This window comes from Tasmannia lanceolata, unplaced genomic scaffold, assembly GCF_043159265.1.
Source record: "Tasmannia lanceolata isolate RefF3 unplaced genomic scaffold, GAP_Taslan_0.1 ptg000026l, whole genome shotgun sequence".
NCBI classification, from domain to species: Eukaryota; Viridiplantae; Streptophyta; class Magnoliopsida; order Canellales; family Winteraceae; genus Tasmannia; species Tasmannia lanceolata.
In genome coordinates this window covers 239,828-267,691 of record NW_027518703.1, presented here as the reverse complement: position 1 = coordinate 267,691, position 27,864 = coordinate 239,828, and the positions used below count along the sequence as shown (strand labels likewise).

Below are 27,864 nucleotides of genomic sequence, written 5' to 3'. Positions count from 1 at the left end.
CGTCGGAGAAGACAAAGGTAAAAAAAAAAAACCGTGTAAAAGGTTAAAAACGAAAGTAATAAAATAAAAACAGTGTAAAAGGTTAAAACCTAAACTAAGGGTATATTTGTCTTCATACGATTTTTCTCTCACCTCACACCCCTTTATTATAATTTCCAAATTACTACCCTTTATTAAGAATTTCGAATAAACTTTGCATTTTTTTCATCATTTGCCATAAATTTTTTATTCTCTTTTAATGGGCCTTGCAGGCCCATCCCTTATGATAGATTTGACACTCGTATCTAACTATGTAATGGGTTTTTCCAATCCTAGGCCTTTTCTTGGTAGGTGAGCTGGGATTGAACCTCCAAACTTAAGGTTGAAGAACAAAGCCATTACCAGGCTCAACCCCAATCCGAGACCCTTTAATTGATTTTTTTTGGGCGATCACAAATAGATTATTGAAAATCCTACAAATACAATGGGGGATTGGAACTCCCATTTACTCAACCCAAACCCGACCCAAGTTCCAACCCAATGAGGTTCAACCCAACCCAACCTGAGGAACTCATTTTTCCAGCCTGAACCCGACATGACCTGAGTTCCAACCCGAGTTTTTAAGCTTACAAAAAACTAAAAAAAATATCGAGTTTCACTCGGGTTGGGTTGCCCAAGCCCTCGATCCGAACCCGACCGGAAAACAACCCGATTTAGGAAAATCCAACACGAACCTGAACCCAACCCGACCCGACCTTCCGACCCGAGTTGCAACCCGAATGAAATGGGCCCGGCTAAGGCCCGGCCCATTGATTCTGTAATTCATTAAGTTACCCCCTTGTCTGTAAGGTTGCACCATTGGGTGGCCTTGTTGAGGCCAGAGAGAGGAGTTTGGGTTTTGAGAATTTTATTTTATAAGAGAAATTTAAGAGAGAGAGAGAGGGGGTTCCCAAAAAGGGATGCTGAATTGGGACAGATTCAGCTTGCGATGGTTTCTCTTTCGACATGGTTTCGGTACATAGCTCACAAGCTCGAATACTCTGTATCTCTCAGCTATAAGGTCTTTTTTTCTCTCATATTTTTTTTTGCTTCTCTTTTCCCATTTAGATTTCCTATGAATCTTGTCATCTGTGATCTCTTATTGATGGGTTTTTCTTAAATTATGTGATTCTCTGTTGTATCCTCTGATTTGTTAACCTTAGGTTTTGCTTGTTTTCTTATATAGTTATATCTGTTCTTTGTTCCTGTATTTTTGAATGAATTGCAGATTTTTTTTCTCTATTGGGTCCCGGTGTTTTTATTTTGTGCAGCTACATTAGGGTTTGTTATTAATTTCTGTGCCTAGTTGTTGTGGTCTCTTCTGATTTTTGTTGTGGGTTTTTCTTGATTAATAATGGGGCATATGAAAGGTTGGATTTTTGCCTTTTTTCATAAAGTTTTCTTTATGGGTTTTGCTAATGAATGCCCTATGGGCACTCTTTAAGGTGCTTTGGAAAAGATTTTTTTTTTCTGGAGTGATTTTGGAAAAGAAATTTGACACATGTTTTGATAGAAAAATCTCAAAGCGTGAGTAAAAGTCTCAAACAATGTGTAAAATGATTGTGAATTTTGTTTTTCCAATGCACCTTAATGAGTGCCCTAGCAAAATCCTTTCTTTATTCGCATGTGTATTGAACTTTTGATGAGCTACTGATGTATTCATCTTACTGCGTATCATCAGTTTATGCTTGGCTTTGATGGGTTACAAATGGGTCTTTCATGATTTGAGTTGGGTATCATCTGGCTTAGTATGGGCTATTTCTGTTAATCGTGAAGTAGTTGAAGATCAAATTTTTTGTCTGTTTCCTGGTATGATTTTTAATAACAGTCTCGCGCGTGATGAATTAAAGATGCTGGCCGATGACTTCAGTGACTGGGCTTCGTTAGCTACCTTGTGTTCTATTTGTTTCGCTCTCTGATTTGTATCATTTTTTTTTGTTAATGCTCCAGTCGTTGGGGGGTTGATTGCTACCCATTTGCTCATTTGGTTTTACTTAATCCCGAAGTTCCAATGAGTGGTGGACAAATAAGAGACCATCTATTCACTATTATAAAAAAGAGACCATCTATTAATTGTTGCATCTTTTTCTAGAGGGTCAAAAGGCCGTAAGGCCCTGGATAAGAAAGCGAGGACAACTCTTTGTATTCTTCGTGAGCTGAACTGAGCCTATCAATTGAGGAAAAACCGCTTTCTTCGCTCTCATCCCTTGACTCGCTAGACTGCAAAGCTGGACCTCCGTACTTACTGGCTTGAGGAACAATGGGCTTCTTGACAATCGAGAAGTTCCGGCATTGAAATTGATCATTGATGTGAAACTCTGTATAATACATTTTGGGAGAAAAGAATTTTGGGGTATTTTTGTGAGAGATGTTTACTACAATTTGCGAATTATCTCTTCACTCATTCCTCATCGGTTATGGTGGCGGCTAGGTGGGAGCCACGTCCTATTGGGATCCCCAAAACTAAACTAAACAGCAATTCAAGGAGGAACTTGTGCCCTGTGGTTATTGGGAGTTTTTGGGATAATATTGGAGGAATCGTTGGAGCATATTCCAACCGGATTGGTTTTTAACTCTGTTTATGGTGGTAGATTTTTTTAAGGGCAACCTTGCAAGTCATCTATGGGTTGAGGGTGATCCAGCTAATGTAAACAACATGGGTAAAATGTTCAATATCAAGACCACGGGGGTTTGATAAACGTTATTTTGAAAGTGAGGGGTTTGTGTCATGAATTAGGTCTATTCCCTTAGACGCATTCCAAAAAGTGCAAATGAAGATTTTAGATTTTGATTATATATCTTTGTAATCCAGGTCCCATCTTGTCCCTGCTCCTAGATGGTCGTATTTCCGTTGTCAAACTTTTTACTGTTAGTTCTTAAAAAAAATCCAGAAACATGTTTTTCTTTTCCTTAGTTCTCATTCATGGATTTTTTTTGGCTTCCACGAGGTTTATCTGTATTGATAAATTAAGAAATAAATTTAGGTATCATTCATGGACCCCCTCCCCCCCGCGCCCCTCGTACGTGATTTCCTCAATTTTAGATGTGTAATCCTACTGATGATATCGTGGGAATCAGAGACCCCCATGCTGGGTGCCCCTCTCCCCCTTCTCATCTATCACTACAAAGTCTTTAGATGAGATTGTGAGAGGGGAGAACTCTTGTTCAGCTGGAGAGAACACGCCTATGGTTGGGGTTTAAAAACCCTCATTTTCAGTTGCGTGAAGATGGTTTTGACCACTTGCTAGCCCCAATTTTGGCTACAACTGATATGAGATCTAGGCTCAAGGCATGCCTCGTAAGGAAACCCTCACACCCTGAATTTAAGTTCTTAGACTGGATCAAGAGGGTTTGGAAAACCCAGGTTGTGGTTTCAACTATGAAAGGCCAAATCCTCCTTCAATGTAAAGACATGAGAAGACAGATTCGCTTAGGATTGGTTGTCTTGGTCCTGGAGTCCTAGGACCCCATCAAAATTTATTCATACAAGCAGATATTTTTCTCATGAATAATGTTCGTGCATTTTCTTGCTAGTGTTTTTGTTTTTATGAAACCCCCAAATTTTATTTGAGACTATTTCTCAACTGAATAGGCCGTTAAGCACATCTAACTTTTCTAGGAAAAATGGTAAAAAAAGTATTGAACAGAACAGGTGAACAATTGGAATGACCAGAACACAAACCATCATCCTGATGTAGTTTCTATTCTAATCTCCTTACCGGAACGGAACATTCCAAAAATTTTGCCCAGAACGGAATGGGATTGACAACTAAGCTTTGCTTTGATTTTGCTAGACTGACGTCTCTATTGTGTTCTTTCGGATTTCCTTGCATCAATTCGTATATTTCAAGTTCCGATCCTTTGGGAACTTTTCTGATGGATCGTGGTTGCGGTGTTGAGCAAGTTGGTAATGATAATAATGAAAAGGTGATGCAAGCACAATGAGATGAGCTCATGTTGTATCTAGTCAAGTAGGTCATTTGACTAATGTAACTTCTGTTGATTTGTGTAAGGAACAGGACATGTCAGGGCATGTTCAGTGAGGTCAAAATTTGACGATATTAGACTACCAACTTCATGGAAAGTAGGAAATACAATAGCCAATCAAAAGGTTGTCTCGAGAATCAACTGGGACTCCGGGAGTAGTGGAAGGAGACACCTTCAAAGAGGAAGAGGAGATCGATTCCCACAATCACGTGCAAAATGATGTTTTGAAGCATGGGAGATCGGTGAAAAGGCTCCTTTGATCTCATAATAGTGGATATGCAGAAAGTTGGGAAGTTGCCAGAATGCTTTACGATGCAAATCCGGGTTCACAAATTACTTATGCAGGAAGAGAATGGAAGATGGTAGAAGGAAAACAAGGGAATGAGGAGGAAGGACTGATGCTCCTTAAAGAGGGGAGAGAAAACAGCGAGAGTGACAGATGCGGAGAGAGCAATGGTTGGCAACCAAGGGAGCATAGATTCAATTTTATTCAGTCATATCATGGTAGCTAAGGCCATAGGCCTTTACAATTTATAGATACTTCAAACCCCACTCAATTCATGATTTGGGAAGGATTAAGACCATGGTTTTAAATTTCGAAGTGGAGATCGACACCGAAATCACAAAAACCTGAAACGGTATTTTATTTTGGCCGAAATTTCGATTTTCCAAAATTTCACCCAAAAAACCTGGTTTTTTTAAATTAATTTAATATTTTACCGAAAATTTGAAATTTCGGTAATTTTGGCCGAAATTTAATATTGAATAAAATAGTCTTTTCTTTGTTTCGCCGGATTTCGGCCGAAATTTTGAAATTTCGGTTGAAATTTCGATTTTCAAGGGGTCTGAAACCGGTACCGAATCCGAAATTTAAATCCTTGATTAAGACTCCTAAACCTCACCTAAATTAAGTTCTAAACCCCAATTCCTACCCATATTAGGACTCCTATCAACTTAAGACTCTTTTCTCATGGACTTTCTTTCTTAAAACAATATTCTTAACACTCTAATGACTCCTATTTCCTACCAACGGTATCAAGACACGTGTCAAATGACTTAGTCAACTCTTAATGACTTAAGGATTCCCATTACTTGGACTTTATCTAATCCTACTAGAAATAACCTAGGAGTCTAGGACTGTTCAAACCTATCATGGAAACTACCACTTCAAGTACCACAAACACAAGGACTCCCTTATGTTGCAATGTGGGCATTTGTGGTCACTGAACAGCTACTCTACTCAACTCAACTCAACTCAACTAAGCCTTTGTCCCAAACTAGTTGGGGTTGGCTAATGAATCCTTTAGAAAATTTTCTTGAAGAAGGTGAAAGGATCTACCCGGCTCAAATTGACTAAGTCTGATCTTGACACTAGTTGGGTTCGTCTACATGGGTCATTTTCTTCCATTCTCTCCTATCCAAGGTCATGTTCTCTGTTATGTTCCTAGGCTTCCTAGCCCTCAACTCTTTTCTCACGTCATTAAGTGCAGCCAAACTTACTTTTTGAACCGATTTTAAACGGGTACCGAAAATGACGTGGATCCAATCAAGGGCCCTTTTCCGGCTCCTTATGCAAGGGCGCCCTTGCATTTATCATTCCTATTATGATATTAATTCAGCAATAAGGGGAGAAGTATGATCGAGAGATTATTTATTGCCATTCAAAAAAAAAAAGTATGATTGAGAGATGAGAGTGCAATTCACAAAACTTAACACCGTTCTCGCTCTAGTTTTGTGCAATCAACTCATACCACACCTTAGATCCAGAACAAACACACTCGATTGATTGCTAGGCGCAAAAGATGAAATATCCTACTGAGGATTTGAGTGTAGACTGTAGAATGAAGCATCTAAAGTTGAGGTTGAAGTTGAAGTGGATCAACTTGTGAGGAGGATGGAGCATCTAAAGGCTGCTAAAACCTTTGCAAGGAGAGCCAAGATGGGGATGGTTCGTGATTCAGAATCAGAGCTACGACATGAGCTAGGGAAGTAAAAAGCTACTGCTCACAATACTATTTATGGCACTATTTACAAGGATTTCTAGGGAGCTTTAAGTGAGGGTATTTTTGTCAAAAGTGGAGAGTTTTTATTTTAGGCTCTTCGAGTTTTCATGATTCTTTTATTTCCCTCTCTCTCTCTCTCTCTCTCTCTCTCTAGTATATATACATTGTAGGGTTTAGAGACTAGTTTTTTGAGTGGAGAGTTTTTATTTTAGGCTCTTCGAGCTTTCATAGTTCTTTTATTTCCCTCTCTCTCTCTCTCTCTCTCTAGTATATATACATTGTAGGGTTTAGAGACTAGTTTTTTGCATCTTTTGGAATAAGAAACGAGTTAGGGTTCTACTATCCTGTTCGTGGATTTTTCTTGGAGAAGAGAACCCCAAGATTTCAAAGATTTCTCTAGCAATTTGGTAGGATTTTCATGGGTTTGATCTACGGTTGTAATCAACCTAGAATATATCTATTTGTGCTGCAATTTTCATTCTGTTGGATGGTTATCAATTGAAGGTTAGTTGCTGAAATGTTGTTCGGTAATTTATCTAGTTCTTTCAAATTTGAAGTATATTGTTGATAGTTACACGCAAAACTATTTTGAATTGTTCATATTTTCGTTATAAGTTGCATCATAAACTGGTATGAGCAACGAAATTAATATTGGATATCAATTTCTACCAAGAGATAGATTTCCTTCCGTATTGGTCCTATGTTTTTTGTTACTAGAGTTTCAATCGTAGTAGATTTGTTATATATCATTTGGTATCGGAGCATCAATTGTAGGTTTGTTTTACATTAGGTCTACATATTCCTAATTTGGCTAACCTATTGGCGAGATTGTTTGCGTTTCTAGAAACATGAGAAAATGCAATCTTTCATCTTCTAATTGTCTCATAAATGTCATCAATAGATCTATTTTAAATATCTCATTCGATGGAAGGGTTTTCTGTAATTCATTTGTTCATGGTTTGAAGAGATCACATGAAGCATTACAAACTGAGGAGTTCTTTTCAATCGGGAGGGGCTTGATGCAACACAAAACTTGTGGTCCTTCCAACATGAAATTTAAGATAATATGCTTCTGGAGCACTTTTTGCTCTGAAATTTTACTAGTTTAATTATCCTTGTAGGGATTTACAATAAATTTTAATTGGGGTAATACATTACTATTTCTATTTGAGAATTCCTTTGTGTTTCCTAAAGTGAAGTGTCTGAGAGGGTTTGTAATAAACTATAATAAGATTTGGTTGGCTTGAGTACAAGTTTGGAGTGGATATGACGATAAAAGGAAGCGCGGAGGTGTGCAGACCGATAAACTTTGGTGGTGTAGGTTTTTGAAAACTAAGACACGTTAATAACAATCTTCTTGGAAAATGATTATGGAGATTTGGTGAAGAGAGCTCCCAGCTGTGGACTAAGGTTATTGAAAGTAAATATGGTTCCTACCCTAGTAGATGGTGTTCTGATGACCGTTTTAGGAAGAGTGGCCTAACGTTGTGGTGGGACATTATGAAGATTTTATTACGGATAGAACAAAATGCTGGCATGATAAGTGGTGTGAAGGGCTAGTATTGGCCACGGTGTTCCCGGACCTATTTGCGGTTGCTCTAGGGAAGGAAGCCTTTGTTAAAGAGTGCTTTCAATGGGAGGAGGGCTGGGTTTCATGGAAGATTTTATTTAGGAGGAACTTCTTTGAGAGGGAAAATAAACATATTGCTCGGTTGATGAATTTGCTGGGGTTATGCTACATAAAAAAATCGCGTAACGAAAAGCGGGTTTGGATCTTGAATTCGTCCGGAGAATTTACTGTCAAATCTTTCTGCATTCATCTTGTCCCTAATCATTCTTCTTCTCAGCTTGCCAGGGGTGGAGCATTCCCGCACCTTCTAGGGTTTGTGTTTTCGGGTGGACTACCTTCCAGAATAAAATTTAGACGGTATATCATCTGCGAAATCACAATATCTTAATTATTGACCATTGTGCCCCTTGCAGAGGGGTCGACGAGACGGTGGGTCACATTTTGCTTCATTGTAGGTTAGCCAGAGAGGTATGGAGCTTCAATCTAAAGATATTTGGGCTGTTGTGGGTGCTCTCATCCTGAATAATAGATCTCTTTGCTTGCTGGTCTTTCGACCCCTAGAGGAGTAGGGGAAGGATCCTGTGGGGAGTGATGCTTCTAGCCACGATTTGGGTTATTTGGAAGGAAAGAAATGATCGTCTTTAAGGCCTAATTAAAAGTCCACGCTATTTGTACACAAAAGCCACCTCGCTTACAATTGCATGGGTTAACATTCTCCCCTCTTTCAGTTTCATCTCGAGTTCTGATCTTTGGAGGTGTTGGAAAGGGTTTTGTTTTACAGGGGAGTTGAAGTAGATTCCATTTTATTGGTCTCCTACCGAGCAAGGGTTTATGAAGCTCAACTTTGATGGCTCAAGCCTAGGCAATCCGGAGTCAACCAATGTTGGAGGAGTTCTTAGGAGTGATGAGGGATTTTCCATAAGGGCTTTTTTCCGGTCCTATGGGATCACATATTCAAATGAGAGCTGTCCTACAAGGTATAAGACTTACAAAGGAGATGGATTTAATCAGATTGATTGTAGAGGGACTGGTGTGGATTTGCTTAATTTAATTTGATAGATAGACGGTAGCCAGCGCCATCCTTGGAGATTTGCTGACATGGTTGACGAGATTTAGGAGTGAGTGGCAAAGTCCCAAGTTCGGTTTCATCATGTCAAGAGATCGCTGAATAGCTATGTGAATAGACTTGCTAGAGTGAGAGTTAGTAGAGCGGCCTTGGAGGTCGTCTTTGATTTTCTTCCCCCCTTGAGGGCTGATATGTTTTCCTAGCTATTGTTGTTTTATCTCTTGTTTTTCTGACAATTTTGTCGCGGGGATTTCCCCTTCTATATCTTCTAATAAAATTTTCACCATTAAAAAAATGTAAGTTGAGTTACGGGCTTAAAGTTGTAGAGACTTTTTTTTCTATGGGTGATTATGTTAATGTATGTTTTTTTAAATCTTTAAAGTTTGGCTTTGCTGTGTGTTACAGCCTTATTAATTGTTTTTATTTTGTCATAGAGGGCCAGTTCTCTATAGTGTTACTTATGAACTTCCCTTCATCAAGAGGGGTTGATTCATTGCCCACCCACCCACCCACCCACCCACAATTACCATTGGCTAACCTATTGGCAATATTATTTATACTAACCAATTTCGCATATGTGATGCTAAACCTAACGACTCCTCACCGAAAAGATTCCCTTAATCTTCCAAGATCTCTCACCCTTACTATAAGTCTAATCCTTTGACTAAATTCTATTCTACTTTCCAAATTGAAGCCCACAGCCCTCTCTCCACCTAGCTATACTTCCACACTCTCTACCCCTATCCATACACCTGTATTTTTCATAAATTATGGTCCACATTACTTATATTTCCTCCTTGAATCTCATCAACTACTTTATTAAGACCTCTAATTCTCTCTCCCTAGTTCTCCCTATACCTAGGTCCTATTTTTGCTAAACTCCATAAATTTCATCTCATGTAATTTGTTAAAATTTATGCCTCATTTCCCCTCCTTTTTGCAAGAGGTCCTCTAAATTCTCCATTTTTGGGTTAGTCAGTACCTGTTACAAATTATAGATGTTATTGGTTGTTCACCTTCAGTTTTTCCATCTTTGGGTTAGTCCTTGTTGATTTCCAGTATTTATGCATTTTGGCCAGGTTTGTATTTTTATTCAGCCACCTTGTTAGTTTTATTTTATGCTGGACTAAGTGAATGTTGTCACAGCATATGAGCTTCCATATTGAGCATTTTTAGAGATTATCTGGTCAGTTAAAAATAGAGATTATTTCTTTATTGTTTTGTAGATATTTTCCTATGAGATCATAAATGAAAGGTTCACATTATATTTATTGCCTAGAGTTATGAAGCCAAATTGTCCCTGTAAATTTACAATTTTATGTAGAGAAATATGCGCTCTGTTAAAAAAAAAATGATTCACGCTCATCAGATAGCTTTTCCTTTTGCCATCATGTTGTCATTGTTTGTCATTGTGTTGCTTCCTTTTTTATTTTTTCTGCCACTTGTAGATAATGGAGAGATTTAGGCCCTGTTCGTTTAAGATTATGCCAATCGATTGTGAGCCCAAAATCAATTATTGGACTCAAATCTACGTTTAATTTTGAGTGCAATAATTTTGAGTTCAAGAAAAGTCTTGACAAATTTTTTAACTATAATGCAGAGTTATACTATGGGCCAAATTACTAACAGAGAAGTTGGGGATAGAATCTGGAAAAATGTATTCCATGGCAAGTTGACGTACTTGCATTGGAACAGAGGTGAAGAGATGGCACCGACAATAACAGGGCAGGGCGGGACTCTACTTGTTCGGAAATTACCCACTCCAGATCCCACGTATTTTACTTGTCCAATCTGATAAGTTCATTGAAATTATCTTGATTAGCTTCGTTGTTTTTGTGATGGCATTTTAAACTTTCGGCAGTAACTAGATAAGGAGATTTGATGATGTTCCATATTATTGCACAATGTTGATGCCTGTGAAAATTCTTATTGTTCCAGTTTCCAAATTATACTTGTAATTCTCAAATTTGATGTTATTTTGTTGAGTATATTCTATTTCATCTATCATATATTTTTTGAACAGAGTAAATTTTGTTGTTGACGTGTGTGTGATTTCTGCATGGACTTTTAAAATTATTATATCATATTAGTTTTGGCCAGCTAGAGGGCGAGCCTTGGCACAACGGTAAGGTTGCTCCATTGTGACCTGGTGGTCACGGGTTCGAGTCACGGAAACAGGTCTGCAAAGCAGGGGTAAGGCTGCGTACATCTAGCCCTCGCCAGACCCCGCAATGGCGGGAGCCTCGTGCACTGGGCCACTCTTTTTTTTTTATTAGTTTTGGCCAGCTACTTGTTAAACTCCCATGCCATCTGTATATATGTTCATTTGTTTTTGGGATCGAAGAATTGTCAGCATAATGGAAATTCAAATACATCTACCTTCAAGGATATTATTCGTGCTTGGTACTGCTAAATTTTTTTTCTAGATCATTGTTGCTGATAAAAACTAATGTACACCAAAGAGAATAGACCTGTAAAATATCACAAAAACACAGAAAATAGAGAAAATTTGGTACAAAACTCTGCAAGACTGTTTGTTCCTCAAATCAGTTGATCACCTATTCCCTCATTCTTCTTTTGGTAGGAAAATTCGGTGTTGTATCCTAGAGAAGTTTGGGATGTCTTGAGTTTTTCCCATCTGTTTGGAAGACTTTTTAGATATTTGGTACTCACTGTCATGGCCGTCTAAAGGAAGAATCCTTTGGAGAGCAGCAATGCTAGCTTCATTATCGATTATTTGGAAGGAGAGGAATTCAAGGCTCTTCAAAAACCGATAAAAAAGGCCCTCTTTTCACATTCATGAAGTTCATATCCATTAATATCTCTTGGGTGGGCGCTCTCCCCTCTTTCAAATTCTATTCTAGTTCTGATCTCAATAGAGGTTGGAAGGAGATCTGTTGTGCATCAGAAAGGGAGGATCCACTTATTTGTAGTTGGACGCTGCCTGACCTTGGTTGGCTCAAGCTTAATTTTGATGGGTCTAGCATGGGTAACCCGGGACCTGCTGGTGTGGGAGGATTGCTTCAAGGTGAAGAGGGAGAGACCATATGGGAATTCTCAGGTTCGATTGGTTTCAAGGATGCAAATGAGGCAGAAATTAGAGCTGTTCTCCAGGGTATGAGGATGGTTGCCGATAACCTGTTGGATAGACTGATAGTCGAGGGGGATTCTCTTAATTCCATTAGATGGATGGATGGTAGTAGTACATATCTGTGGAGGTTCGCAGATATGATGGGATCTTGGACCAGGTGGATGATCATCCTGTCCTTTTTCGGCTTGTTCGTCTCTCGGCTATTAACAAAGCTGATCGTTTAGCAAGAGTTGGGGTGAATCGGACATTATTAGAGTTATTTGATTTCCTTTGCCTTGATTTGTATTTTCTTTTGTTTCTTTTTTGTTCTTTGGCTTGTATTTTCCCCTATCTTCTCGATTTAGTGCTAGCCCTCTCTTTAATATCATGTTATCATTTCTTTTTTTTTAATATAATATAAACTTATCATTTCAAAAACTTAAAAACAGCCTCTTAGGGGTGAAAACCTCATAAAGACACTTTAATTCTGAAACATTTGCATATGATTATAAGAAAGTAGACTTTCCAACTTCTTCCAGCAGCACCAAAGAGAACAGACCTGTAAAAATATCACAAAAACACAGAGAATATTGAAGATCTGTTATAAAACTCAACTAGACTGTTTGTACAGCCTCTAGGGGTCAGAACCGCATAAAGACAATTAAATTCTGAAACGTTTGCATATGTTTATAAGAAAGTAGAGTTTCCAACTTCTTCCAGCAACTACTAAATTTATAGATTAGTTTACCAGCCCAGAAAAAAAAAAAAAAACCTTAGTAAAATAATAAACTAGGTGTACCAGCCAAGAAAAACCTTAGTAAAAGTAATAAACTAGATGTTAATGTAACTTGGACAAAGTAATTTGCTAAATAAAAGACTACAGTTGGGGCTCTAATAATTAATGCTCCATGAATTTATAATCTTTTATATCTTATTGCTCGGACCAGGAACTGGCATTGTTCCTATGGTGGTAGTTTATTTATTTTTTGTTTGAACGGCCTATGGTGGTAGTTTATACTCTCTTATATCTAATACTTAATATAAAAATTCAGTGTTGTAAGATATAATAGTTTAGTTTCTTAAAAGGAAATATGGTTCATCACTGGGTCATTGGGCTTCTGAGGATAATTTCAGATGTTCAGGGGTGACGGTTTGGGGAAATATTATGAGATTTGGTCACTTGTTTTCAGCGGGAATCAGATTTAGAGTGTATGAAGAGCAGAAGGGGATAAAATACGGTTTTGGTTAGGCAAATGGTGCTCAGATCGTACCATTAAAAAAAAGAAGTGCTCAGATCGGTCTCTAAAAGAAATGTTTCTAGACTTATTTGTGATTGTAATCCTCAAGGATGGTTCGGTGAAGGATAATATGGAAAAAAGGGAAGATGGTGTGCTCTGGAAACCTCAGTTTCGCAAGAACTTTTTTGATCGAGAGCTTGCTTTCGTTGCTACATTGTTGGAGTTGCTTGGGGAAAGTTACATAAAACAAGATGGGGAAGATAATTGGGTTTGGATCTGGAACTCATCGGGTGACTTCTTAGTCAAGTCCTTCTATCAGCACATGGTGGCAAGCCCTGCGTCTTCCATGATAGCTAGAGTGTGGACATTCCAAGCTCCTCCTCGGGTGGGTATCTTTGGCTGGGCAGTTTTGCTAGAAAGGATTCAGACTATGGACTTCCTTCGTAAAAAGGAGATGATAATTATTGATCATTGCTAATTAGAGGCGGGAGAATTAGTGAATCATCTGCTTATTCACTGCAAGATTGCTAGGGAGGTTTGGAGCAAACTCCTTAGGAGATTTGGTATTAATTGGGTTTTCCCTGAATCTCTCCTTGATCTTCTTATGGGTTGAACGGAATTCCCATGGAAGAAAAAAGGGAAAATCCTCTGGAATGTGTCATTCTTAGCCACTATTAGGGTCCTATGGAAGGAAATGAATGCTAGAGTTTTTAATGGACGCTCAAAGAACCCTGCGTTCCTTTTCATCAAAGTGATATCACTGACGATCTCTTGGGTTAAAGCTCTCCCAAGTTTGAAGTTTGAATCTGCTTACGACCTATGGGAAGGTTGGAGAGAAGCGTGCTGGAGTGTGGAAAAGAAGAATGTAATAGTTCAAGCGTGGGAACCCCCTGCTTCCGGGTATGTAAAGCTAAATTTTGACGGTTCTAGCTTGGGGAATTCCGGCCTAGGAGGGATTGGAGGGGTTCTAGGAATGATACTGGGGAGGCGATTTGGGCCTTTGCGGGTCCGATTGGGGTGGCGGATGCTACGGTAGCTGAAATGCATGTAGTACACCAAGGCATAAAATTATTGGCAAGAGAGCACTTGAATAATGTGGTGGTGGAGGGGGGCTTCCTAAATGTTATACGGTGGCGTCAAGGTTTGCATAGTCACCCTTGGAGATTTAAAAGGTTCTTTGACAAGATTCAAGATTGGGTGGGATCCTATTCACTTGTATTCAAGTATGTCCATCGCTCTGTCAATGAGGTGGCAGATAGTCTAGCAAGGAAAGGTGTTTCTAAAGAGGCGTTGGCGTTGTTTGACTCTCTTCCTCCATGATGTAGCTTTGGTGGTTCTTCTTATTAGTTTTTTTTTTTTTTTTTCTCTATCCTTGTATTTTGACCATCTCAGTCTCTTTGCAATAAAATGGCTATCATTCAAAAAAATAGATTAGTTTCTTAGGAAATGCTGTTCAAAGTATGTGTAGGCGAATATTAATGTTGTACCTAGGCATATAGGAAACGTTCTTCGGTCTCTTCAATGGAATGTGTTGTGGTGGTCGCAACAGAAAGAGACTGGTGTGGCAATGATAGTGGTACCAATGGAAGATGTAGGCATGGAGACTCGTGCCCGGTGGCAATTACTGTAGGAGGTTGTCGTCTTTTCTTCTTGCCAACTAGACACTGCTGCACTAGAAACGCGGGCTGGGCAAGGACAAATAGTTGGACGGTGGAAGTCCCACGCTACTAGGGGTAAGGGGCGGGGGTGATGGACAAAACCTAAGTGATAAATAATACTTTTTAATACCTAATATAAAATGCAGCTGCCAAAAATATTAATTATTAGAGATCCAACTGTACTTCCTAAACTTGCACCTACAAGAACCGTATGAAAATTACAGATAATATAACCATAACTCTTAAGATATTAAGAACTCCAAACTTTCTAACCATTTGGGAACCGTTGTGGGCCCCTCTGTTGATGTCAACATTTAAAATTGGGAAAACTACTAAAAACCCCCTAGATAAAAACGTATATACAAGAATCCCCTCAAAATTTTCTTAATTACCAGTAGCACCTCATTGGCTTTTAAATTTTTTTCTTTTATCCATTTTACCCTTACAACATAACTTTGAAATCCCTAAAATCTCTCACTTCACAGCCTAAAAAATCTCTCTTTTACGAAGGCAACATCTCTCTTGTAAGATTTTATATGGTGTAAGCCGGTATAGTCCATTATTTTTCAAAAAGTATTGTACGTGCCACACTGTGGGATGATACAAACCGTCCATTTGAAGGGCACACCGTAGTATGATCCAACCATTCAATTGATGGGCACAGTATGATCCAACCATTCATTTGATGGGCACACCATTGTATGATCCAACCATCCATTTGATGGGCCACAATGTAAATAGGATGTGGCCCAAAAATCATTTCCATAAGATAATCCCATGATCTATTGAGGAACTGCATATTATGGAAACTGCTATAGATCTGACGGTTGGGATCATCCTATGGAAGTGATTTTTGGGCCACAACCTATTTACGTTGTGGCTCATCAAATGGATGGTTTGGATCATACAACAGTGTGCCCATCAAATGGACGCTTGGATCATACTATGGTGTGCGGTGCCCATCAAATGGATGGTTTGGATCATCCTACGATGTGGTCCGTACAGTACTTTTTGAATAATAATGGTTTGTTCGGGCTTACACCATCTTGCCTTATGAGAGAGAGAGAGAGAGAGAGAGAGAGAGAGAGAGAGAGAGAGAGAGAGAGAGATTTTCAAAGGATTTAGTGTTGCTTTTAGTGAAGGAGAGATTTTAGGGATTTCTAAGGGTAATATAATAAAGGGTATAATGAGTAAAAGAAAAAATAGAAAACTATTTTAGGCACAAAATTGTATCACTAGAAAATCTGAGGGGATTCTGGTAGATATGTTTTAATCTAGGGGGTTTCTAGTAGTTTTCCCTTTAAAAATTCTGTACTTTCATCACTTAGCTTGGACTCTCATTTCAAAGCCTTGTTGACTTGACTTGGAATGCTTCTTTCTCACAATCATTATATATATATGAGGAAAATGATTGTGAGCTTGAAGCTCATATAGCTTATATGAGCTTGAGGGCCCAAACACATGTGGGCCCACATTGTTAGGATGATCCAAAGCATTCATTTGAAAGGCCCTTACATAGATAGGGTGTGTACAAAAAATCGGCTTCATAGGATCATCCTAACCCATCCAAAAGTGGAGGGCAGAATGGACAGACACCGTTTGCCACAAATCTGCCCATTTTTGCCCTCCGCTTTTGGATGGGATAGGATGATCCAATAGAGCTGATTTTTGGTACACACCCTATCTATGATGGGGCCTTGCAAATGAATGGTTTGGATCACCACAAATAATGTGGGATCCATGTGTTTGGGCCCTCAAGCTCATATAAGCTATATGAGCTTCAAGCTCACAATCATTATATATACACACACACACACACACACACTAGTAAAAAACCCCGTGTGATGCACGGGCCGACAAAGAACTGTACGGACCACATCATAGGTTGATCCAAACCGTCCATGTGATGGAACACAACATCAATAGGTTGTGCCCGTTAAATCATTTCCATAGGCTGATCCTAGCCTTCCAATCTATAGAGGTTTCCAGGGTAGGATTGAAATTATGTGGCTTTAATGGGTGCCTTTGTTAAAAAGCATAAAGGAGGGGTAGGATGGAAAATATGTGGGTTGAATGGGTGCCTTTGTTAAAAAAAGTCAAAAAAGGTGATGTGTTATTCTCATAGAATTGGGAGAAATTCAAATAATTCTCTCCTTTTCTCTTCTGCTATATATCTATATATATTAAAGCGAAGAGAAATTAGAGAATTTTTTGAATATTTTCAAAATTCTGTGAGATTTACACGTTTACTCTCACCTTTTACTCCCCGTATCTTTTATTCCCTGTGGCTACCTGTACAACTGAAAATTGACTTATTAATCCTCATCTGTAACCACGTGCCAATCGTCTATCTCTCCACCTAATATTTTGTCAGCTGTCAGTAGGTTACTACCTCTTTCTCTTTTTTGTCAGTTAGTAGTAGATTATTACTTTTTTTCTTAGCTGTCATCTCTGCAAAATTGCCTAGCAAATCCCATATTTGTTTATTGAATATAATAATATAATATGTTAAACAGGCCATAGCACCCATGCCTACGTGTCTACTTTCTCCAAATGTTGACAAGAGAGAGAGAGAGAGAGAGAGAGAGAGAGAGAGAGAGAGAGAGAGAGAGAGAGAGCAGACACACATGTTGACCGTTTGTCAGACTTTCTATTATACATCTCTTTTATGAACCAATTATTTTCAACCATCCATTTGATGCCCACAGTTGTAAATAGGTTTGTGCCCAAAAAATTAATTTCCATACAATGATCCTAGCCCTACAATCTATAGGGGAACCGCATATTATGAAACCTACATTGAACGGAGGGTTAGGATCATCTGGAAATGTTTATTAGGACACAACCTATTTACATTGTGGTCCATCAAATGGACAGTTTGGATAATCCTATAGTGTGGGCCGGACCGCATTTTCTTCAAAAGGGCATGCAGCGTATAAAATCTTCCCATGAGATTTTATAGTAAGCCCATATAGTCCAGTTTATTGAAAAAAATAATGTGGCTTAGACCATGAGATTTTATATGTTGTAAGCCTAGAGTTTTTTGGAATAAAATACTGTCACACCATAGGATGATCCAAGTAGTCCATTTGATGGGCCACAATGTAAATAAGTTGTGCCAAAAAAAAAATCAATTCCATGAAAGTGCAAATATTATTTTCTATCTCTAGATTTAAATGGTAGAAGAGAAAATAAGAGAATTTTTTGTAGAATTACACATCACTCTTTTTGACTTTTTTTAACAAAGGCACTCATTCAACACACATATTTTCAATCCTACCTCCTTCTTTATGCTTTTTAAGAAAGGCACCCATTAAAGCTAAATAATTTCAATCCTACCCCCCTCCTTTATGCTTTTTTAATAAAAAATCTATAGGGTGATCTTAACCATCCGATTTAAGAGGAACAACATATTATGGAAACCTCTATAGATTGGAGGGCTAGGATCAGCCTATGGAAATTATTTTTGGGGCACAACCTATTTATTTGTGTTCCATCACACGGACGGTTTGGATCAACCCGTGATGTGGTCCGTACAGTTCTTTGTCGGCCCGATTTTTACTAGTATATATATATATATATATATATATATATATATATATATATAGCAGAAGAGAAAAGAGAAGAATTTTTTGATTTATTTCAAAATTCTGTCAATTTAACACATCAACATGGTGGTTTTTTACTATTTAATGCCTTGCCATATGTATGTCCAAACTAACTATGTGAGGGTAAACAAGTCATTTAATTATTTTCCCCCTACTTTTCTAATATGAATGTGTCACGAAAGTCAACATTGGCAGCCTTTCTATATGCAAAATTACGGAAACTTTGTTGTAATTACATGATATTACGAATCATGGTGGTTTTTCATTTGATGGGCCCTCACATAGATAGGGTGTGCCCAAAAAATTAGCTTCATAGGATCATCCTAACCCTTTGAACCGTGGAGGCAAAAAATGGACAGATTTGTGAAGGTTTATACACGTCCATTTTACCTCCACAAATCGTAGGGTTGGGATGATCCTATGGAGCTGATTTTTTGTGGACACCTTATCTATGTGAGGGTCAATCAAATGAATGGTTTGGATCACCCAAACAATATGCCCTCCACTGTATTTTAAGCTAGTGTGTAGATAACTTATCTACACTAGTGTGTAGAAACCGTTTTCTCATATATATATATGAGGAATATGTTCGTGCGCTCAAGCTCTAATAGGAAATGGTGCGCTTGAGTGCACCAATCACATGGGTCCCACAATTTCTGTGAGGATCCAAACCATTCATTTGCAAGGCCCTATCATAGATAGGGTGTGTACCAAAAATCAGCTCCATTGAATCATCCTAACCCCTCCAAAAGTGGAGGGCAAAAATGGGCAGATTTGTGGTCTGTCCATTTTGACCTCCACAAATGGATGGGTTAGGATGATCCTATGGAGCTGATTTTTTGTACACACCCTATCTATGTAAGGCCCTTTCTAGTGAATGCTTTGGATCATCCTAACAATGTGGGCCTGATTGGTTTGAGAGCTCAAGCTCACCATAAGGTTCCAACGCTCAAGCTCACAATCCTTTTCCTCATATATATATATATATATATATATATATATATATATATATATATATATGAGGAAAGTGTTCCTAAGCTATAGCTTAGATAAGCTTATCTAAGCTATAGCTCAAAAACAAATGTGGTCCCACATTTTTTGGGGGATCCAAAGCATTCATTTGGAAGGCCCTTCCATGGATAGGGTGTGTACCAAAAATCAGCCCTATAGGATCATCCTAACCCTGCCGTCTTTTGAGGGAAATATTGGGCAGAAACATGGACACACATTGTTTGTCCATTTTCCACTCCACCTTTGATTGGGTTAGGATGATCCTATAGGGCTGATTTTTGGTACACACCCTATCCATGGAAAGGCCTTCCAAATGAATGCTTTGGATCCCCCAAAAAATGTGGGGCCACATGTGTTTTTGAGCTATAGCTTAGGAACACTTCTCTCTCTCTCTCTATATATATATATATAGAGAGAGAGAGAGATATATATATATATATATATATATATATATATATATATAGAGAGAGAGAGAGAGAGAGAGAGAGAGAGAGAGAGAGAGAGAGAGGTGTAATACAGTGGGCCCCACATTGTTTGGGTGATTCAAACCATTCATTTGATGGGCCCTTACATAGATAGGGTGTGCCCTAAAAATCAGCTCCATAGGATCATCCCAACCCTACGATTTGTGGAGGCAAAAATGGACTTGTAAAAATCTTCACAAATCTGTCCATTTTTTACTCCACAGTTTGAAGGGTTGGGAGATCCTATGGAGCTGTTTTTTGGGCACACCCTATCAATGTGAGGGCCTATCAAATGAATGGTTTGGATCACCCAAACAATGTGGGGCCCACTGTATTTTCAGCCGGCGGTGTAGCTAAGTTAGCTACACGAGTGTGTAGCTTCACTTTCCTCATATATATATATATATATATATATATGTGTGTGTGTGTGTGTGTGTGAGAGAGAGAGAGAGAGAGAGAGAGAGAGAGAGAGAGAGAGAGAGAGAGAGAGAGAGAAAAGGGTTCCTGCGCTCGAGCGCAGATAGCTTATCTGCGCTCGTGTGCTGGAAAGGGGTAGGGCCACATTGGGGGTGGGGGGTGGGGGGGGGGGGGGGGTGGGGTGTGATCCTAAGCATTCATTTGACAGGCCCCATCATGGATGGGGGGTGTACAAAAAATCAGCTCCATTGGACCATCTTAGGGTGTCCATTTGTGGGGCCAAAAATGGGCAGATACACCCTATGATCCAATGGAGCTGATTTTTGGTGGACACCCTATCCATGAAAGGGCCCATCAAATGAATGCTTTGGATCCCACCCCCCAAATGTGGCCCACCCTGTTTCTGCACTCGAGCGCAGGAACCCTTCTCTCTCTCTCTCTCTCTCTCTCTCTCTCTCTCTCTCTCTCTACACACACACACACGCACGCACACATATAATATAGCTTGAACTGTGAAAGCACAGAAAGATGGACTGGGAAGAGGTTGTAGTATTGTTGTATAAGGGATTCTCTTTTAAAAGAAAATGGAGATATGAAAAAAGAAGCCTCAAAGGGGGCAAATTTGTGTAGGGAGTGTGTCATATCCTTATTCCCCTTGAAATAACGGATATATATATTGTCTCTTAGTCATTTGTTTGCTAAGGCTAGAGATGGGGAGCTAATACAACGTTTCACAATTCCTTCATATGGGTGTTAGATATCTCACTTGCAATATGCGGATGTCAATCTTCTATTTAATGGAGTCTGCGAATTGAAGGTGAGGAACCTGAAAGTGGTGCTATGGTGTTATAAGGCAGTGACTGGGCAGCGTGTTAACTTCCATTAGTCATAGTTTATGGTAGTGAGGACAGACAAAGGTCAAACGGACAATGGACCATTGTGCTCAATTGCTGGGATGTAGATTTGCAGGTATTCCCAGCTCCTATTTAGGCCTTACATTATGTGTTGGGAGGCTGTCAAAGAGTTTGTGGGGCTCGGTAATTGAAAGAGTTGAAAGAAAGTTGTCTTCGTGGAAGAAGAGTTTACTATCCTTAGGTGGAAGAATCATTCTTATCAAGGCGGTGCTTGTGATTATGTCTCTGTATTTTGTCTTTATGCCAATGTCCGATTAGTGTGATTGATAGGCCTTAGAAAGTGAAGAAGATTTTTTGTGGAATGATAAAGAGGAAAGCCCGATGTATCTCCTCATTAGCTTGGAGTAGTATGTAAACCGCAGAAGAGTGATCTTGGGTTTTGTGGTCTTGAGTTATGAACTAGGCATTGATAGGAAAATGGATTTGGCTTAGAAAGTAAGGAAAGGCCTGAGGAGATTGTTGCAAAGTATGTTGAGGGTTGGGGTGGCCCTTATACATTGTCGACTGTTTGAAGACATTATATGGTGCGTGGAGGATTTTTGGGCCGTTCACAGATTCCATCAGGGTGCGGGGACCTGGTTAGATTTTGGCATGATACCTCGTGTTGTGATCGTGACTTTAAATCTCCACCGACACCGACACGAAATGACTGAAATGTTTCCGTTTCCATCCCTACCGAAACAAAATCTCAATGGTTTCAGCAAGGTTGCCAGAGCGGGAATCGAAAGCAGGAAGTGGAGCGGGAAGCGAAGGCTCTCGGGATGATGGAAAGTGGGAATCGGAAAACGTTGGGGAATCATGAGGGGAAGCACTGGGGAAGCGCGATGGGAAGCGAAGGGGGAAGCGACGGAGAAGCGTGGGGAGCCCCGAAGGGAAGCGTTAAATACGTAAAAAAAATGAAAAAATTTAATGAAAAAAATACATGCAAATAGCAAACCTAAGCATTCAACTCTCCACCATTAATCAAAATTCACTCTCCAAATACCAAAGCTTTCCAGAATTTCATTTAGCTCTCCACCATTAAATAAAAATTCACTCTCCAAAATACAAATATCAAAGTTATTACAGATTTTCTCAAGTCTTATCAAATAAAAAGATAATTAAGTTATAGCTTCCTCTTTCCCTTCATGTAAACACGATCAACTTGTCCACGTCCTCGTCCTCGTCCTCTTCCTTCTGCAGTTTCTACAATGCAAATATGAAATATGTAAATAAATGAATTAATATTTACAAAACTAATATCTTCACTAAAATAGTGACGGTGCGAATTTTTTTTAAAGATGTTGGAATTTGGAGATGATGGGCTCGTGACTAGACGATTGATGTTATGAGAGTCAGAGTCTCTCTAGTTAATTGGTGTTGAAAACTTTTCATATTTTCTCTTTCTTTTTCACAATTTTTAGTGTTTCGTTTTCCCTTTTTGCTTGTCACATTATTTTCGTATATTCTTTAATGCATATATTTATATTGCAGGCGTGTTTTTGTGGGAGATGTTGTCGTTTTGAAAGATCCTGAGAACTCAGATAGTCATCTTGTTAGAAGATTGGCTGCTATTGAAGGGTATGAGATGGCGTCTACCGATGAAAATGACACACCTTTTGTTCTAGAGAAGGATCAATGTTGGGTGGTTTCAGACAATGACACTTTAAAGGCAAAGGTGTGCCTTATTTAAATATTTTTAAAATTTGTTTTGGGGCATTTAACAGTCATTCTTATCTACATAGTTTTAATTCAAAATGGATTGAAATCTATGATTCTCTGTTCTGGATACTGATTGCAAGACATCTAATATGAAGACATCTAATATGAATACATGTAGCACATCTTTTCATGGTAGCCATTCATACTTATGTTTTTTATTACATTCTTATACCATACGATTAATTTTTAGTTTTATTAAATTGGGTATTATATTAATATTTACATGCTAAGTTAGCAAAACTACAAACATAGCACTTTAGTAATTGATACTAGTAAGATTAGCATGTACTATTATCCAGGCCTTACTGGCATTCTATTCTTTATGGTGTTCTTCACTTTTCTATGTGCACTTGTTTCTGCATAGGTGATATCTTGCGAAAGAAATTAGAATATCAAACAATGTCATGTTATGAAGGTAGGGGGAACAATGTACTATTTTTTTTATGAGGACTGCTAGCGTCATTCATGGGAGTGAAAATTGTGCCCCATCCGCTTGTCCATTGGAGTCTGTGATGGGACCATGTGCACTTCACAGCTGTCCTGTCGTAGGAAATGGTGGCATCAGTATTACATTTTTTCCGCTGCACAAGCAGCATCGGTGTTTTGCTCGTTTTGAGAGGATGAAAAAGTTCCAATCTCTTTTTTCTCTTATCCAATATAGTATCCTTTCCAAAAATGTGACGATTAGACTTATGGACGGAATTCTGAATGGAACGAATAAGTTTTTAATGACAATGAATTATTAAGTAGAAAGCCACTAAGACCAATGAGCAAGACATAGAGAAATAGGCCCAACAGAAAGCCTTCCCTAGCAGACCATGGTTCAAAAACCTAGATGACTGCTCAACAATGTGACCAGGAAGAACCCAACTCACTCCAAATAATCAGAAAATAAAGCACCAGACTTGACCATTCAAATACAAAAACTAGAAACCCATACTTCACGAATGAAGCCGCAAACAATTGATCAACCGTCTCCCTCGAGGCAAGACACAAGGTGCAATGATTGATAGTAATCTTTCCATAGCATCGGAGATGATCAACCATTAAAATGTTATTCAAGCACACTTACAGCATAAGGAAATAACTTTTTATATCGTTGGCACTCTTTAGACCCTCCTTGGCTGGGGAGATGGCAAACTACAAAACAATTTGACCATAGAAAGTACACATGGAAAATGTGCCCTTTGACTTCTTTATCCCAATCTAACCATGAGAGAGGCAACCAAACCAATCTCCCAATCAAAAAAGGACCTTTGAAATTGCACCTTCCAAACAATTCTCCCATCCTGGCTGCCAAATGATTCAACCACATTGATCTCCTTTTCAAATGCAATACGAAAAATGAAGGAAAATATCACACATGGAATTATTTCCGCACCACATATCCCACTAGAATCCAGCTCTCTCACCATTAATCACTCGGAACAGAATACATTTCTAAAATGGGTCAATCATACAGGTAATGTTGCGCCAAATCGTGATACCCTGAAACCTGTTTTTTTTTTTTTTTGAATGGTACCTTGAAACCTGTATTCATTCTGAGAATATCAATCCTCGAAACTAGAGTCATACTTATCTTCAATTATCAGACGTCAGAGTTGATCTCTCTACACTGAACCACAAAATCCACTTATCGAGAAAAGTGTTATTCATGAATCTCAGTCTCTTGATGGAAAGACCACTAACATGGTGATATTTCCTCCTTAGAACAACACAACTCATTCCAACATGGTAATATTTCCTACAATCCTCCTTGTTATTCTTAAGCATTGGAGAGAATAACTTTCACAAGTGCAATTATACCGCCCTAGGAGAGAAGGCTTTTTTCACAAGGGAGTGGGAATTTCGCTCCACACTTTTTTTTTTGGAAAATTGACATTTATTAACTTTGGAGGAATTTTCTCTCCACACTCACCAAATGAATACCCATCATTGTTTACTTTGCAAATTGATCCTTTGACCGGAAACAACCTCATAGCATCACAAAACTGCTTTCATATTCTTAATCTTCCATGCATCATATTTGTTGAAAGGGTATCATCAGTATAATGAAGGTGGCTAATTTCAACCTCCGATTAACCATCCTTAAATCCTTAAAGCAAACCACAATGGCGAGAGATCCATAAACTAAAAATGAGCACCACGATGAAGAAACACTATTTCTCATCCAAATTCTGTCTATCCCCGGAACCCATTATTTCCATAAAAAAGTCAATGCATCTCCATTTAGCCCTATCGTACCGGAAGGGCGTCTTTTGGCATTTTCAATTTTTTTTGTTATTTTTCGGCTTGTCGGGAAAAAACTCAAAAAATAAAATATTTATAATATATAAAAAGGGCGGTCCAGTGCATGAGGCTCCTGCCATTGCGGGGAAATATTTATAATATATATATATATATATATATATATATATATATATATATATATATATATATATATATATATATAAAAGTAAAATCTAAGAACAAAATTAGTACCCAAATACTATTGTGAATTTATCATGGTATTTTCGTGATATTTTTGCGGTAAACAATAAAATTTGAAGAGATCTCGACATCTAAATCAAAGACGTAATGAATCTTAAAATTTAAATTAGTAAGAGAAAGAAGTATCTATATTTTGTCAAACTAACCCAGTTTAGAACCCACCTACACTCACCCTGAAAAATCAGTTGAAAATGACAATTATTTCTTAAAATTTTAAAAAATTAATCAAACCACTAAAATTTTGGACTCCTTTGATTGCTGCTGTAATTGTTGTTTCTTTACTTCTTTTTGCTTTTCATATTGTATCTCCAACCATCTTGGTCTTGGCTTTCTTCTTTTTTTCTAATTAATAAAGTGAAATGTTATCAGCACAACCATATTTTCATACTTGCACAAACTCAGCTGTCTTTTCTTCTTTAATTAGCTTGTGAGAGCTTTCTGAGAAATGTAATAACCTTTTGACATCTCTTTAAATACTAAAAGACAAGATGGTTTGTGAAAATATCAAAATATGGTTGTGCTGATATCATTTCTCTTATTAAAATACCACTATTTCGACATCTCTTTAAATACTAAAAGACAAGATGGTTTGTGAAAATATCAAAATATGGTTGTGCTGATATCATTTCTCTTATTAAAATACCACTATTTCAAACAAAAAACTGCTAAATTTTTTGACCAATCAAAGCCATATAGGCCCGTTTCGGTGGTTGCTCTTGCGTCATTTTTTTGTGAATGGCTACTCTTGCATCATTTTAAAGCCAATCATGGTTCAATTTGATCCAACTCAAGGAAATGAAATGAAAGCTAAACATGAGAAAGAAGTCTTTAACTTTCAAAACTCAGAATATTACTTGCAAGTTCCATAAATGTTTTGGATTCTTAAAATTTATGATCTGATTTTACAATTTGATTTGATTTAGATCTTGATTTAATAATCTCGATTCAATTTTCAGAACATTGGCATCATTTTTTGTCGATTTCTTAACCTATTGCTTCCCTTTTAAGCTGCAGATCCTGACCAAAAAATCATCCTAAATGGCTTCAAGCTTTAAAAACAATTTTTTTTTAAATGAAAAATTAGAGTACAAACAACAAATTTGTGTAATTTTCTTTATATATTGCTTTTTTAGCAGGAAGCAAGGGACAGTCGGACATTTGGCCCTGTTCCTATGACAGGCATTGTTGGCAGAGTTGTTTATGCCTTGCGAACAGCTGTGGATCATGGTCCTGTACCGAACAGGTGAGCTACTCAGTTTCCTTATTTAACTTTCGTTTTATCTTACCAGAATTTCAAAAGTACATGAATTTTAATTTTAATTTGCTTTGTTGCAACTGCGTCGATCAGTCGTTTAGGGATGCAAAAGGATTCCCCAGTGTTAGCAGTGGAGTTGGATATTGATGAGATGGCAAAAAATCAAAAAGCTTAAGTTATGCCTGAAAGTGCACGAAAGTGTTCACTAGTCTGTTACCGTTGTTTCTTTGCGTCACTCCCTTTGTTACAGACCTGATCAATCTTGGGTTATGTGAAAATAAAATGATAGATGAACTTTTTCAGGGATTTGGCCATTTAAGGATAATGTTATTGGCATATACCTGTGGAAGCATGTTGATCAAGGAATTGGGTCTTTTTTGTAACTGAAGAACACGAGATTGCTGATCCTGAATTTCGACTTTTCGGGCGTATTTAATTTGTTGAGAACATGCTCTTCTATTTACGAACTGATTTTTAGGAAAGCCAAGCTCCTACTCTAGTCTGCTACTAAATAAGCTGTTGCATGACTTGTTATTTGACCTTTTTTGCAGTGCCATGTTTCTTAGAAAGTAGAGAGCTTTTTGGTTTCACTGTTTCATGTGATTTTAGCCTTTGGATTAGGGTTGCATGCCAGAACAAGGAAATGTTAGTTTGGTTGATCAAACCCACTTGCATTTTGGGTGCAATTTTATTCATCGCACCCAAAATCAAAGTGGTTTGCACTCCAGAATAGGGATAGGTTAGTTTGGGTGATCAACCCACTTGCATTTTGCAAGAAGATATATATAGAGGAATATGTTCGTGCGCTCAAGCTCTAATAGGAAATGGTGCGCTTGAGTGCACCAATCACATGGGTCCCACAATTTCTGTGAGGATCCAAACCATTCATTTGCAAGGCCCTATCATAGATAGGGTGTGTACCAAAAATCAGCTCCATTGAATCATCCTAACCCCTCCAAAAGTGGAGGGCAAAAATGGGCAGATTTGTGGTCTGTCCATTTTGACCTCCACAAATGGATGGGTTAGGATGATCCTATGGAGCTGATTTTTTGTACACACCCTATCTATGTAAGGCCCTTTCTAGTGAATGCTTTGGATCATCCTAACAATGTGGGCCTGATTGGTTTGAGAGCTCAAGCTCACCATAAGGTTCCAACGCTCAAGCTCACAATCCTTTTCCTCATATATATATATATATATATATATATAGAGAGAGAGAGAGAGAGAGAGAGAGAGAGAGAGAGGTGTCACCTCATATAGCTTATATGAGGTGGCGCTCACAAAACATAAGGGGCCCACATTCTTGGGGTGATCGAAACCACTCATTTGAAAGGCCCTTAGATGGATATGGTGCCTACAAAAAATCACGTCCATAGGATCATCCTAACCCTTCC

At 38.3% G+C, this 27,864-nt stretch overlaps 1 protein-coding gene across 2 annotated transcripts; it reads left to right on the top strand.

Moving 5' to 3' along the window:
* Positions 1-832: 832 nt before the first annotated feature.
* Positions 833-26,952, top strand: LOC143858550 (mitochondrial ATP-independent inner membrane protease subunit 2-like). Of its 2 annotated transcripts, none has more exons than XM_077369209.1 (5): positions 833-1,039; positions 10,245-10,417; positions 22,498-22,681; positions 26,349-26,458; positions 26,564-26,952. In XM_077369209.1, exons 1-5 carry the CDS (start codon positions 968-970, stop codon positions 26,643-26,645), a joined length of 621 nt encoding a protein of 206 aa, XP_077225324.1. In that variant the 5' UTR covers positions 833-967; the 3' UTR covers positions 26,646-26,952. The 2 variants fall into 2 exon arrangements, with proteins under 2 accessions (XP_077225324.1, XP_077225325.1); XM_077369210.1 differs by having other exon boundaries at positions 834-1,039; positions 26,352-26,458.
* Positions 26,953-27,864: the final 912 nt, after the last annotated feature.

Coding starts and splice junctions, on each gene's coding strand:
- LOC143858550 (XM_077369209.1), top strand. CDS start 968: ATGGTTTCTCTTTCGACATGGTTTCGGTACATAGCTCACAAGCTCGAA. Junction 1,040..10,244: donor CTGTATCTCTCAGCTATAAG/GTCTTTTTTTCT, acceptor ACTATAATGCAG/AGTTATACTATGGGCCAAAT. Junction 26,459..26,563: donor CATGGTCCTGTACCGAACAG/GTGAGCTACTCA, acceptor TGCGTCGATCAG/TCGTTTAGGGATGCAAAAGG.